This window comes from Penicillium cinerascens, assembly GCF_028974065.1.
Source record: "Penicillium cinerascens strain IBT 15544 chromosome Unknown contig_6_segment0_segment0, whole genome shotgun sequence".
NCBI lineage: Eukaryota > Fungi > Ascomycota > Eurotiomycetes > Eurotiales > Aspergillaceae > Penicillium > Penicillium cinerascens.
In genome coordinates, this window is record NW_026695295.1 from 807,408 (window position 1) to 820,178 (window position 12,771).

A 12,771-nucleotide genomic window follows, 5' to 3' on the forward strand; every position below is an offset into this window, starting at 1 on the left:
GCGGGGCCACTTTGACTTCGTGTTTTGACAACTCGAGTCGCGTTGTTTTTATTATGATCTTTTGGCAAGGTAGTGGTTATAATTGAGTCACCTTTATTCTCGTTATTTTACTACTGAATGAATCAATTCAGAGTGAGTCAAAAGTGATCGCAGCCTTCGGAGTACATTGCGATTGCGGCCTGAGGCCTGTAAATCAAACATAACAAACATCGGAGCTTCATCTGTCTTCGCGCATCATCGGCATTCAATCATCTGCAAACATGGGAACGACAAAGGCGAAAGCCCCTGCAAAGACTGCTGCGGCTTCTCCAAGCACATCCCGCAATCTCCCCAAACAGACCTTCATTCTCGACAATGGTGCATACACAATGAAAGCGGGCTATGCGCCAGGCCTCTCCGACGAGGAAGATGCCCTGTCAGCCTGTACTTCGATCCCGAACGCGCTCGTCAAGACCCGCGATAACCGCATTGTGATCGGTGCACAGCTCGCAACGCATGTCACCGATTGGAACGAGGCGGCGTTCCGACGGCCGGTGGAGAAGGGATATATTGTTAACTGGGAAGCGGAGAGGGAGATATGGGAGCAGTCTTTTTTCGAGGAGAAGGCGACGGCTCGGAATAAGCAGCTTCGAATTGCTGCGCCGGAGGAGACTACCTTGGTCTTGACTGAGAGCCCGAATGCCCTGCCGGTGTTGCAACGGAATACGGATGAGATGGTGATGGAAGAATGGGGGTTTGGGGGTTATGCGAGGTGTCTAGGTAAGGCAGGATTGCTGTTCTCTCGGGCTCTGTGGCGGGGAAATGGCTAACATGTTGCTCGTTATACAGGCCCAACGCTCAACGCTTGGAATGAAATCCACACTTTATTCGGAGACACCCTCGCCGCAAAATCCGAGTCCGATATTCAGCCCGCGGACTGCCTTCTAGTCGTTGATTCAGGATACTCACATACTACGGTGACTCCGGTCTATAAGGGGCAAGCTCTCCAGCGCGCCGTCCGTCGTCTCGACATCGGTGGAAAACACCTCACAAATTATCTCAAGGAAATTGTGTCGATGCGACAATATAACATGGTGGACGAGACGTATATCATGAACGAAGTCAAAGAAGCCGTCTGCTTCGTGAGCAATGACTTCACCGGCGACATGGAAAGGACCTGGAAAGCCAATCGCAAGCGCCAAGCCGAAGAAAGCGTGGTGGTGGACTTTGTGCTTCCTGATCCGAATGCCGGCAAGAAAGGCTTCATGCGGCCACACGATCCGCTTTTGCATGCCAAGAAAAAGAAGGGTGCGCTCTCCGGACTCAGTGCTGAAGTGCTTTCTGAAGATGTTCTGGTTCTGGGCAACGAACGCTTCGCCGTTCCGGAGCTTCTGTTTACCCCGGGTGATATTGGCATGAAGCAGGCTGGAATTCCGGACATGATCCTAGAAAGTTTGTCTGTTTTGCCGGCTGGGTTGCATGCTGCCCTTTTGGCAAATGTGCTAGTTGTCGGTGGTAATGCTGCGATTCCGGGCTTCATGGAGCGACTGTAAGCTTCTCCAATTATCTGATTATCTACAACCAGAATGTCGCTAACCGCGCTTTTACAGGGAAACTGAACTGCGCCAGATCGCATCGTCGGACTGTGTGGTAAGAGTGCGTCGGGCTTCAGAGTAAGTTGACTTACATATCTTTGAATTTTCCTGTGAAATATTGTATACTAACGTGTGTTCATTAGCCCCGTTCGTTCGACATGGTTGGGCGGAGCTCGCCTTGCTTGTAATCGGGAAGAGCTGGGCCGAGTTGCTATTACTCGCCAGGAATATCAGGAGCATGGATCTGGATGGGCTGGTCGGCGCTTTGCTAACACCATCTAGGCTGACCGGCAAAAGTCATGTAAATCTTCATTTCGGAGTTTGGGGGTCTTGAACTTGAAGGCAACTTGAATGCATAGTGATACCCTTGTTTAGGTGGTGTTGTTCTATTGAAAATTTACTAGCATTGTACCATGGCTTATCTTGAATATTTCCCTGGTCTGTAAGCGGTAGCTGTGAAGTATACCATGTGTGGAATTTCTATCTTGAATATTTGCAAATTATTCTGAGGTTGTGACGCGGTGCTGACACGCTGTCTCGGTACGACATTTTTTACAGAACGGTCCATTTCATGAGATCAACCATGGAAGAAGAACGACCTTTCCACCCAAGTATATAGTCACATCAGAGGGTCAAATGATCATAACACGGTCACCCACAAACTTGTTGGCTATTTTGGTACGCGGGCGGGTGGCACTGGGGCCAATCTCAAGTGCTATATATCTGGTTTGTTCGAGATGATCGCTGGAACATACAACATTTGAACGAACAAATACACATTTGCCGGCAATCTCCACCATTAGAAGACCATAGCATGAAACATCAAGTGACTTTCTGCTTTGTATTCTGATCAACCGAGCGAATATGAGCGACAAACCACCCGCAACTTCTTCGGTGTCCCGAATGTTCCCAGCATACTTATCTTTGGCCATAGCGTATCTACCACCGCTGTTTCCCAAAAGGCTGACATCGGGACCGACCTTGACATCTAAGTCGGCATGTCATGATAAGACAGTATCTAAAGGAGACAACGCCGCCGAGACGAGCACTAGGGTGAACCTCTGCCATGACACTCAAGCGCACACGCAACACAAGAATCAGATAGGATTCGGCGAGAGATTAAAATCTATTTTCAGAAAATCCGCACCGAGCAAAGAGTGAGTACTCAGATCGAATTATCTACATCTACTAAATTACACCAGACACTGCATAGCCTGCGACAAACAGGTCCGATCTACGAAGCTCATCAGAGCACCCTGCCAGCACGGATACTGCCATCGCTGCATTCGAAGGATGGGAGAGATAGCTCTGGAAAACAAACAGCGATTCCCAGTTCGCTGTTGCAACAAAGAAATTCCCACCAAGCGAGTCGCAATGGCCCTGGACGCCGAGAAGAGGAGGCTATACATATCCCGAGCAGACGAGGACGCAGTTCCACCAGCCAAGCGATGGTACTGCCCACATACAGTTTGCGGCAAATGGATACCGCCACGGTATTTGCAGGCAGGTGCGAAGACACAGAAGTGTTGTCACTGCCGGGCGATGATCTGCTCACGTTGTCGCGATCTTGCCCACGACTACCGAAAATGCTCCAAGGATCCTGGCCTGGAGCAGGTACTGGAAGTGGCACGAAGTCACCATTGGCAACGATGCCACAGCTGCCACGCTATCGTGTCGAAGCAGAATGGGTGCAACCATATGAAATGTACATGCGGTGCGGAATTCTGGTGAGTGAGGCATGAGACCAGATCTGGACAATAGTAACAAGGAAATAGTTATATCTGCGGTGGCCCGTTCATAGGATGCAACTGTAGACATATAGTCGAGATGTTGGATCATCCCAATCAACTTGAAGACGACGACAACCTCGCTGTCACGATTGCTGCGATGGAAATAGCTGAAAGAGAAGAGGCTGCGATTCGGCTTAATGGTCGAAGACCGAACCCTCCGAGACCCGTGAGACCGGCGCGACAAGGATTGGTGAGCCTTCAACCTGCAAGGCCTACCAGACCTGCCAGAACAACCACACCACCCAGAACGTCCAGAGTATCCCGACCACCCAGAGCCGCCAGACCTGCGCGAGAAGCGAGACCGGTAATGCCGAGAATCGCAAGGACCGAAAGACCTGCAAGGCCCTCAAGGTCAGAGAGACACCGAGTATTGGTAGTTGTGAACGGTCAGCTTCTGCATGACCGTCAACAAGGACCCGTACATCAGTAATGAACCCATCGGTATTCATTCCATCGATGTATAATTTAGGAGTGGTTTCTGCAGTAATGACTCGCTCAACGATGACTCGCCCAGCCGTGACTCGTCCAGCAGCACACTCGACGTACGTTGATAAGAAAGAGTAGCTTTTATATGTAAGTAGACGCAATGATATTGTACTTCAACGGAAGCAGACTTGGGGATAAACAGCTGAGATAAGCTAGCTGTTAGATTAAGCCCAAGATAATACTTTTCGACAGTAGTCTGAACCTAAATGACAAACATGTATCGATTGAGCCAAGCGAGGATCGAAGATGGTAGCATACAGAAGGTATATCGCAATGAAAACAGTATCGTCGTCAGCATCATACCAGGTGGGCATGACGGCGATCAGTAGTCGTAGAAGCCCTTGCCCGACTTCTTACCCAACCAACCAGCGTCCACCATGCGGCGCAGCAGACCGGCAGGACGGTACTTGCTGTCACCAGTCTCCTGGTGGAGAACGTTCATGATGGCCAGGCAGGTGTCCAGACCAATGAAATCCGCCAAGACCAGCGGGCCCATGGGGACATTGGTTCCAGTCTTCATGATGTTGTCAATGTCATCGCGACCACCGACACCAGTCTCCAGACAGATAATTGACTCGTTGATGTACGGCATGAGAATGCGGTTGGCCAGGAATCCGGGCGAGTCGGCGGAGACCGAGGCCACCTTGCCCATGCGCTGGACAAAGGCAATGGCAGTATCCATGGTCTCCTGGGAGGTCTGCAGACCCCGGATGATCTCAACACCCTTTTGAATGGGAACGGGGTTCATGAAGTGGGTCGAAATCACCCGCGACGGGGCCTGCAGGTCCGTGGGGTCGGTAGTCGTAGCAGCCGCAATTTTGGTAATAGAGATGGACGAGGTGTTGGTAGCCAGGATAGCGTGCTTGGGTGCGATTTGAGCGAGGTTACTGAAGATCTTCTGCTTGAGATCCATAATTTCGGGGACCGCTTCAATAACAAAGTCGACCGAGGATAGGTCGTCCATCTTCAGGGTCGGTACAAGAAGACCGCGGGCCGCATCGGCGGCTTCTCGGGTAAGACGCTGCTTGGCGACATCCTTCTCGAGCAGCTTGTCTGTAGGGCCACATTGGATTAGCACAATCCCTCTAGCATATGCGAGACTCGGCGAGACCGGAGGCCTATCGATCAAAGGAGGGGCTCGGTTTACCGGCAAACTTTAGACCCTTATCCAAGGAGGCCTGCGAACTGTCGACCAAAGTCACAGGAATCTGCGCCTTCTGTGCAGCAACAAGAGCGATTCCAAGACCCTGAAAATGAGTTAGAACCCCGAATATCCTGAATTCGGCATGCTACTGACCATCTGGCCGGCACCGATCACACCGAGCGATTTGACCTCGGCAGCGCTCGTAGCGGCGGTGGAGCTGAAGCTGCGGGCCGCCACGGGGCCATTGCGACAGACGGAGCGGAGGGAGGAGGCAAACATGACTGCGATTGAATATGACCAACTTGTGCAGGAGAGAAAAGAGAAAGTCAAAACTGCCGTATAGATCTTCACGTGTTGGTCCGACGTCATCGGCTATTCTCGGCAGAAGCGGGCGGTGAGTTTCTCCGAATCGCCGAGACGCGTTGAGACGCGTTTCCCTTTCGAGTTACATTTGATATTGAGACCTAAGATCTGATATCTGAGGTCACCAACCAAACCCACCATGGAGCAGGAGGCGGTCGCTCTTGGCCACGATGTCCAGGTTATCGACCCTGATGTGCGCGGCTATGTGTACAGTCTGGTGACTGCGGTATGTGTTCCCTTGATTCCTCGCGCACACACTCACTGACGCGTTTAATCTCTAGCTTGGAGGCTTCAATGGTGAAGATGCGGACCGCTACGTACTGGGCGACGACGCCCTGGCTTGTCTGCGCGATATTAAGCGATGGCTAAAATTATACGACGAAAAGAACAACCGAATGGACGTGGCGCGATGTCTCGGAGAATCGAATCTGGTGAACGGCGATCTGCTTCCCATTCTCTCGATCTGGTGGGCCAGCGGTCAGAAGAGCAAGCATATGACTCGAGTGGCTCTAGCATGCTGTATGTCATGGACTGAATTGGGATTTTTGACGAACACGGAAGCTAACCCCGCGTAGTGGAACTTCTCGTGCCTTTAACCTGGCCGGTAGAGTTTCATAGCCAGATGACCGTCAATCACCACCGCCACACCCCATACATCCAGCAAGTGCAAGTCCAATACAAGCGCGGTCTCCTGAAGTATGGCGGATCGAATCTCCTGCGCGCCGTCATTCGAATCGCCCTTCCGAGCATGGCTATGCCTAGATCCGAACGCGAGTCTCGAGATGAAGGAATCCTCAAACTGATGCTCTACTTTCTCCGAAACATCGCCATTATCTCTACCAACGCACGTCTCGCAGCTGAAGGCGAAGAGGAGGAGACCTCCAGATCGGCCACGATCAATGCTTTCCAGGAACAGGATGCTTTTGCCCTGATCTTGACCATGTGCTCCAACGTTGGCGATGATTTTAGCCTTCAGGATGTGGTTTTGCTGGAGATTCTTTTCCATCTCGTCAAGGGTGTCAATGTGGATAAATTGTTTATGGATGAGGATCAGCGAAAGGCCAAGCGGACCGACGAGCTCGGCGATCTTCTGCAAAAAGAAAACTTGGTACGACGAGAATATGCCAAGAATGCTCCCACACGGCATGGGCGTTTCGGAACGATGATCTGGGTCAAGCGGGATGACGCCAAGGTGTCGACTGTCTCTGGACAGGATACTTTAAGGAACGATCAGACCACACTTCAAAAGATGGACCAGAGCAAGAAGTGGAACAAACCTCGCCCGCAACGAAGAAAAGAGGACGTGGTCCAGAATAATAACTTTAACATGCCGGCTCATCTCTCCTCGTTGGCGTCTAAGAACCTGAGGACATTTGTGGAAGAATTCCTGGACTCCGGGTTCAATCCTCTTTTCACTCATCTTCGAAAGGCAATTGAACGCGAAGCTGAGAGAGTCCTTGACATCAATGCACGTCAATTTTTCTACACAGTTGGCTGGTTCCTAGAAGCTGAACGTACTCGGCGAGCGCGACAGTCGAAGCAGCGTGCTGAGAATGGAAAACCGGCCAAGGATGTTGAACCAGATAGCTATGGGCTGGTTGCTGGAGTCTTGAACCAAGAGACATTTATTTCCCTTAATCGGTCCATGCAGAGCAGCTTTGACAACAAGGAATGGGAAGATCTGACTGCTCAGATGCGCTGCTTCACGCAGATATTGTTGACTGTTCAAGAAATGAATGCATCCCCGATCGAGGAAGATCAGGAAATTGCTGAAAACATCCAGAACCGAATCTTTTACGAGGAAACAACACATGATCGAATCATTGCTATCGTTCGCGGCTACAAGGACCAAGGCTTCGGCTACTTGGATGCTGCTACAGAGCTCACGCATGTGTTCTTGCGCATGCTGGAACGTTACTCCAAAGAAAATGCCGACATGCAAATTCGATCTCGTCGCAGGGCCAGACGAAACAAGAAGAAGGCCGAGCAAGATGGTGAACAAGGAGGCGAGGACGATGAAGCACAAAACTCCGAAGACGAGGATTTGGTGGATGCTGCTCAAGTCACGAAGGAGCGTGCGTTTGATTTCAAACGGTTCGCTGCCAAGTTCTGCAATCAGAGCTGCGTGGACACCTTCGTCAAATTCACCAGCTTCTACCGAGAGTTGAATTCGGAGCAGCTAAAGAGAGCCCACCGGTATTTCTACCGTATCGCATTCAAGCAGGAGATGACTGTTCTGCTCTTCCGCCTGGATATCATCAATCTCTTTCACCGAATGATCAAAGGACCAGGAGCAATGGACTCTAGCAAGTCCGTATTCAAAGAATGGGAGGAACTGGTTCGGCAGATCATTCGCCGACTTACCAAGAAGATCGAACAGCGCCCTGCATTGATCACCGAGTTGCTTTTCAGCAAGATGAACTCGACTGTCTTCTACCTCGAATATGGACATGAAAAGCAAACAATATCCACTTCCAAGCGACCGCCTGCAGAGCTTCAAATCATAACGAAAGAAGCAGCGGCACCAGAGGCTAAAGTGGGGATTGTGGTGGGTGCCCTCGTTCTTGACGGGCGGGCTGACCTCGCCAAGTGGGTTGTCGATGTTCTGAATTCGGCAGCTTCCGAAAGAGAAGCCTGGGAGGTATCGGAGGAAGCCCGTCGCGCGGAAAACGCGAACCCGGACGAGGAGGTCGATAGTCCTCCTAACCCTATGATTCGTATGTTTATCAATTGTTCCGTTTCTAATTCGATGAGACACCAAACTAACTATCTTCCAGCCGTGAAACCCCGTGATGATTCCTGCAAAAGTGCTATGTTCTCGAATGCGAAGCTGCGTCTCCTAATGAGCCTTGTTGGGTTTGAGCGAGTTGGTATGGAAGACGTGCCCGGTGCTACCTGGGTTGTTCCCGCGCCTCTATCCTCCAAAGATCTACGAGAAACCGTATCGACCGTTAACAAGTCTCTGTTGAACCCCGTGCCGGAGGGCGGCGATGAGGATCCTCGACAGCTGCTTCGACGGAGAGAGGCAAGCAGTGCTCGGCAAAGCCTCGTGCAAGGAACTCTCGATGTCAACTTCGGATCTGACTCTGAAGGCGAAGATACTGTTCCAGATGGTCCTTTGTTCCCTCCAAACCCTCGGTCCAAGTCCAATGCATTGGATGAACTGAAGAAGAAGCGCAAGATGAAGAAGAAGGCGAAGGGTGATGCCGAGACAGAACCCCTAGATGACGAAACCCTGGAAGCTCGTCGCGAGGTGCGTCTTTCGAACGCCTTGGCCCGTCAGGCGAAGATCAAGAGTGACCTCTTCATCCACGCCAGTGATGAGGAGAGTGACGCCGAAGCCGACGAGGAGTTTTTCCGACTTGAAGAAGAGCGGCGAAAAAAGCAAGCACAGAACGTGAAGAAGGCCCTTCTCACCGGCACCCTGGAAAAGGCCAAAGGCAAGGGAAAGGGAAAACGCAAGAGTGGCGGTGGTACCACTACTGCTGAACCGAAGCGACAGCGTCGTGGATCCGGTTCTACCAGTGACCCAGCCAGTGACGGTGACGGTGACGCCGACGGTGACATTCTCATGGCCGAACTGGATGCCCAATCGCCCGGTTCCCCACAAGAAGTCTCAACCAGCCATGTTGCGCCGGACGAGGACACACCCGTTACATCTGCAGTGGATGACATGGACTTTGACGATGACCTCGTCTTCAGTCGGGATCGACAGTCCAAGGCAGCTCCCGAAGCCGATGCAGACGAGGAAGACACGTTCGTGGCGCCATCTCGCCGGCGTATGCGGGGTGGGTTCGTGATTGAGAGCGACTCTGAGTAGAGGACACGGGCTGGTATTATTATGATGAAGTGATGAGGCGTTTGGTATAAGGCATAGGGCTGTACACATAGCATGGAAGATACCTAGTAGGAATGATCATATTGCATATTGCATATTGCATACTCCTTTGTTTGTGTTTGTAAAGGACATATGAATTACCTGATACACCCTTGAGGGACAGGCAGCCGACCAGACGCGCCACCAGATCCCCACCCTGTAGTAGCCATTTTGTTAGCCATTTTGTATAGGCAACATCGCTATCGTCGCCATTCGAATTGTTATCTCAGCCATTTCACGCTTAAATACCCCAGAGAAGACCCCGATCACCATGTTACAGCTGTCTTTGTCTCTCGTTGCCAGTCTCGGCCTGAATTCCAACGGCAATGGCCTTCAATTCCACTGCGCACGGGCAATTCTTAAAAGACAAACTAGCAATGATGGATGCCAGGTGCTCATTTTGGATGAACCCACGAGCAGTCTTGATGCCCAAACCGACCAGCGAGTGCAGAAAGTCATGAGAGACGCTTTCCATGACTGTACTGTTTTCAGCGTCGCGCATAGAGTATGTTTCCAGTTTCACCTGTCACCCAACTTACAGAGTCTATATCTTATCGAGCCTAAGAGCGAGCTAACTGTTGAACAGCTTGACACCATCATTGATTTCGATCGAATTGCTGTGTTGGATTCTGGATGTCTTGTTGAGTTTGATACCCCGCAAAATCTTCTTGCCAGAGATGGTTTGTTCAAGCAGATGGACTGCGGTACAGATAAACAAGAGCTTTAAAGCATGGCGTATCCCAATATATCAATCAATGTTTAATCTACCTCGTGTATACCAGGCGCCTAGATTATTCGCTCGCTCCGTCGTGTTGGTGAAGATGTAAAAATGGAGGGGTTACTGGACAGGGGGTTAAGCGGCAGCTCGCCGTCCAAATTCACGGAAAGGCGGCTGTTTCTAGCGTCAGAAGTGGCCATTTTCGGCGCCAATCTCACAGGTCCTCATTCTATAATGCTCGATTTCGGATGTGTATATTGAACGAGGTTAAGAGGATTGCCAGAAGTTGTTCCATACGAGGCTTAGCCCCCAAGCCACAGAGCCTCACTGAGTGGGGCGGTTGACTCAGCCCCTATACGACATTCCCACAGATATAAAAGCGCGCTCCCCCAACATCAAGTAGCGAAGAAGGCAGAAACGTCACGATGGCGCTTATTCCAGAAGACTTCCTTCGGGGCGCAGCCCCCACCGCAACAGTCCGGCGCATCGACTTCGCAACAACAACACCACCCATCGCAGCCTTCAAAAACAATTTTGCAGCCGTAATTGACAACTTCATGAGCGCATCCGAATGCACAGAACTCCTCCGCCTCGCCGAAGAATCCACACCGGACTCTTCAAAATGGGAGCGAGCCATGATCAACGCCGGCAACGGCAAACAAATCATGTCCGTGGATACGCGCAAGAGCGGACGGATCATCTGGGACTCGTCCGAGATCGCAGCACGACTCCTTGACCGACTACTACCGTACATGCGAGAATTCGACATCGAGAATGTCAAGAACCAGCCGAGGGTAACGGGACTGGGACCAGCACGACGCGGCGAGGTGATGCATTTATCTCGTCTGAACGAGCGACTGCGCTTCCTTCGCTATGACGGAGGAGATTATTTCAGACCTCATTGGGATGGATGCTATGTGACGCCTGACGGGAAGGAGAAGTCGTTGTTTACGATTCATCTTTATCTGAATGGGGAAGGGGAACAAGATATGAATGAGTTAATGTCTGAGATTGAGCGTGCCGAGAAACGGAGACTTCTATTCGTTCAAGATGGAAAAATGGATTTGATGGATATCCAGGATGACGCCGATAAGGATGAAGAGGTGAAGTCGAGCGAGGGGCCCTTGTTGGGTGGTGCGACCTCATTCATGGATAGCTACAAGACGAAGGATGCCGTGCGGGTGTTTCCCAAGACCGGGTCGGTGCTGATTTTCCAGCAGAGAGATCTTCTTCATGGCGGGGATGATGTTTTCCGAGGGGTGAAATACACCGTGCGGACGGATGTGATGTATACCACGCAGACTAAATAGAACAAAATGGAAAGAATAAGAACCGGTGCCCTTGGGCGATGAGGACGAATGGTCGTCCCCATCGACTCAAGAGGGAAATTACTTACAACCTATCCATATCCGCCACAGTCAGAACGGTGTTTGTGTAGCCATCATCCATCGATCCAAGAGGGACACCACGTATTTCAATTTCATCACTCGCCCGGGCATTCTTCTTCTGCTAGCTCTAGCTCAGTCTCGGGGAAGCTTGAGTTTCGCAGTCCAAGGTCATGACTCGCTGCCTTGTCATTCTGCTTCTGTTAGTGATATATCGGGGTAGCGATATGTTTATAATTAGGATCATCATTACCACCTAGGGATGCCATCTGTGTTACCCCGTCCTCAGTATAGCATCGTAAGGATCATAGACGCAATGTAACATGCCCCGCATGGTGAGATAGAGTTCTTGTGATTCGCCATCTAGCTAGTAAGCCTTCTAAAGTGTGGGGCCTAACACTTTTGAAGCGAGAGCCCAGCGTAATCTGAGCAAGAGTTTCAATCTTTAGAGAAATCTGGGTGCTGTGGAAGATTTGGGACAACTGACGGAAACATCCGCGTAGATTAACCCAACTATACCTGGCGTTGCAACCCATTAAGGATTAGAACAGCGAAGTGCGAGCGGGTGGGCACATTTCTCGCAAAAAAGCGGCCCCAGAAGTGTTCGAACCTTCTTGATGATCACTACGTACGCAGTAGATACGGGGTACATCGTACAAACAGATGGCGGCGGCTCTCTCGGGATGGGTGCCGGCGTTAAATCCCAACTCGGAGTACTAGTCCTATTCCAGGTAACGCTTTGACATTCATGTAATCAAAATCCTTTCAGTTCTGTGCTATGACCACTAGTGGATGTATCTACCTCCAGGCTACAGCCATGTCGAACGCGCGTTACATATTTCCGGTACTTTTCCATCCTGGCCTCCAGAGAAGTGCAAAACGCAATTCAGCCCCACGATAGCCCGGCATCAACCCTTTTTCTTTCACCATTGCAATACTATATTCCGAAACGTTGCACATGGAGAAACAACCGGGCGAAATAAATTCTGGCTCCGCTCTGAAGACAGAGACAAATGTCTTGAGAGACGGAGAAAGCCTTAAGCCCAGAGACAGTAGCAGTCAAGTTAACCGTTCCGTGGGCAATGATGATCAAGGTGAAATCCAATATCTCACTGGGGCTAAATTGACACTGGTTATCCTTGCGGTTACTGCGATTGCTGTGCTTGTCATGCTTGATATGTCTATAGTTGCTACGGTGCGCAGACTACCCCGACTTAATCACTTGAATAATGTGGACTCACTTTTTTTTTTTTCAATAAAAAGGCAACCCCCCAAAATGACGAGCGAATTTCACACTACTGCGGGTGTTGGGTGGTACGGAAGTGCGTATTTATTGACAAGGTAAGTAAATCAACCTTTTATATCTCCTTCACTAAGCGTGAAGAATTACTCACCATCTTCAAGCTGTTCTCTCCAGCCTATGTCAGGCAAGTT

At 50.6% G+C, this 12,771-nt stretch overlaps 5 protein-coding genes across 5 annotated transcripts; 4 read left to right on the top strand and 1 right to left on the bottom strand.

Annotated features, from left to right (window-relative positions):
• Nucleotides 1–260: 260 nt before the first annotated feature.
• arp6 (actin family protein) lies at nt 261–1,856 on the top strand (the record flags this gene model as incomplete). Its single annotated transcript, XM_058453361.1, has 4 exons — nt 261–759; nt 829–1,528; nt 1,590–1,652; nt 1,718–1,856. 4 exons carry the CDS (start codon nt 261–263, stop codon nt 1,854–1,856), a joined length of 1,401 nt encoding a protein of 466 aa, XP_058307552.1.
• Nucleotides 1,857–3,401: 1,545 nt separating this feature from the next.
• N7498_006300 (uncharacterized protein) lies at nt 3,402–3,766 on the top strand (the record flags this gene model as incomplete). The annotated part of the gene is made up of 2 exons (XM_058453362.1): nt 3,402–3,554; nt 3,584–3,766. 2 exons carry the CDS (start codon nt 3,402–3,404, stop codon nt 3,764–3,766), a joined length of 336 nt encoding a protein of 111 aa, XP_058307553.1.
• Nucleotides 3,767–4,172: 406 nt separating this feature from the next.
• N7498_006301 (3-hydroxyacyl-CoA dehydrogenase family protein) lies at nt 4,173–5,292 on the bottom strand (the record flags this gene model as incomplete). The annotated part of the gene is made up of 3 exons (XM_058453363.1): nt 5,148–5,292; nt 4,998–5,097; nt 4,173–4,903 (listed from the first exon to the last, which is right to left on the bottom strand). Exons 1-3 carry the CDS (start codon nt 5,271–5,273, stop codon nt 4,173–4,175), a joined length of 957 nt encoding a protein of 318 aa, XP_058307554.1. The 5' UTR covers nt 5,274–5,292.
• Nucleotides 5,293–5,496: 204 nt separating this feature from the next.
• On the top strand, nt 5,497–9,177 carry tof1 (putative DNA repair protein (Tof1); the record flags this gene model as incomplete). Its single annotated transcript, XM_058453364.1, has 4 exons — nt 5,497–5,583; nt 5,639–5,876; nt 5,933–8,074; nt 8,135–9,177. 4 exons carry the CDS (start codon nt 5,497–5,499, stop codon nt 9,175–9,177), a joined length of 3,510 nt encoding a protein of 1,169 aa, XP_058307555.1.
• A 1,200-nt stretch (nt 9,178–10,377) lies between these two features.
• Nucleotides 10,378–11,262, top strand: N7498_006303 (uncharacterized protein; the record flags this gene model as incomplete). The annotated part of the gene is made up of 1 exon (XM_058453365.1): nt 10,378–11,262. The coding sequence occupies one exon, from the start codon at nt 10,378–10,380 to the stop codon at nt 11,260–11,262; it is 885 nt and encodes a 294-aa protein (XP_058307556.1).
• Between the last annotated feature and the right edge of the window lie 1,509 nt (nt 11,263–12,771).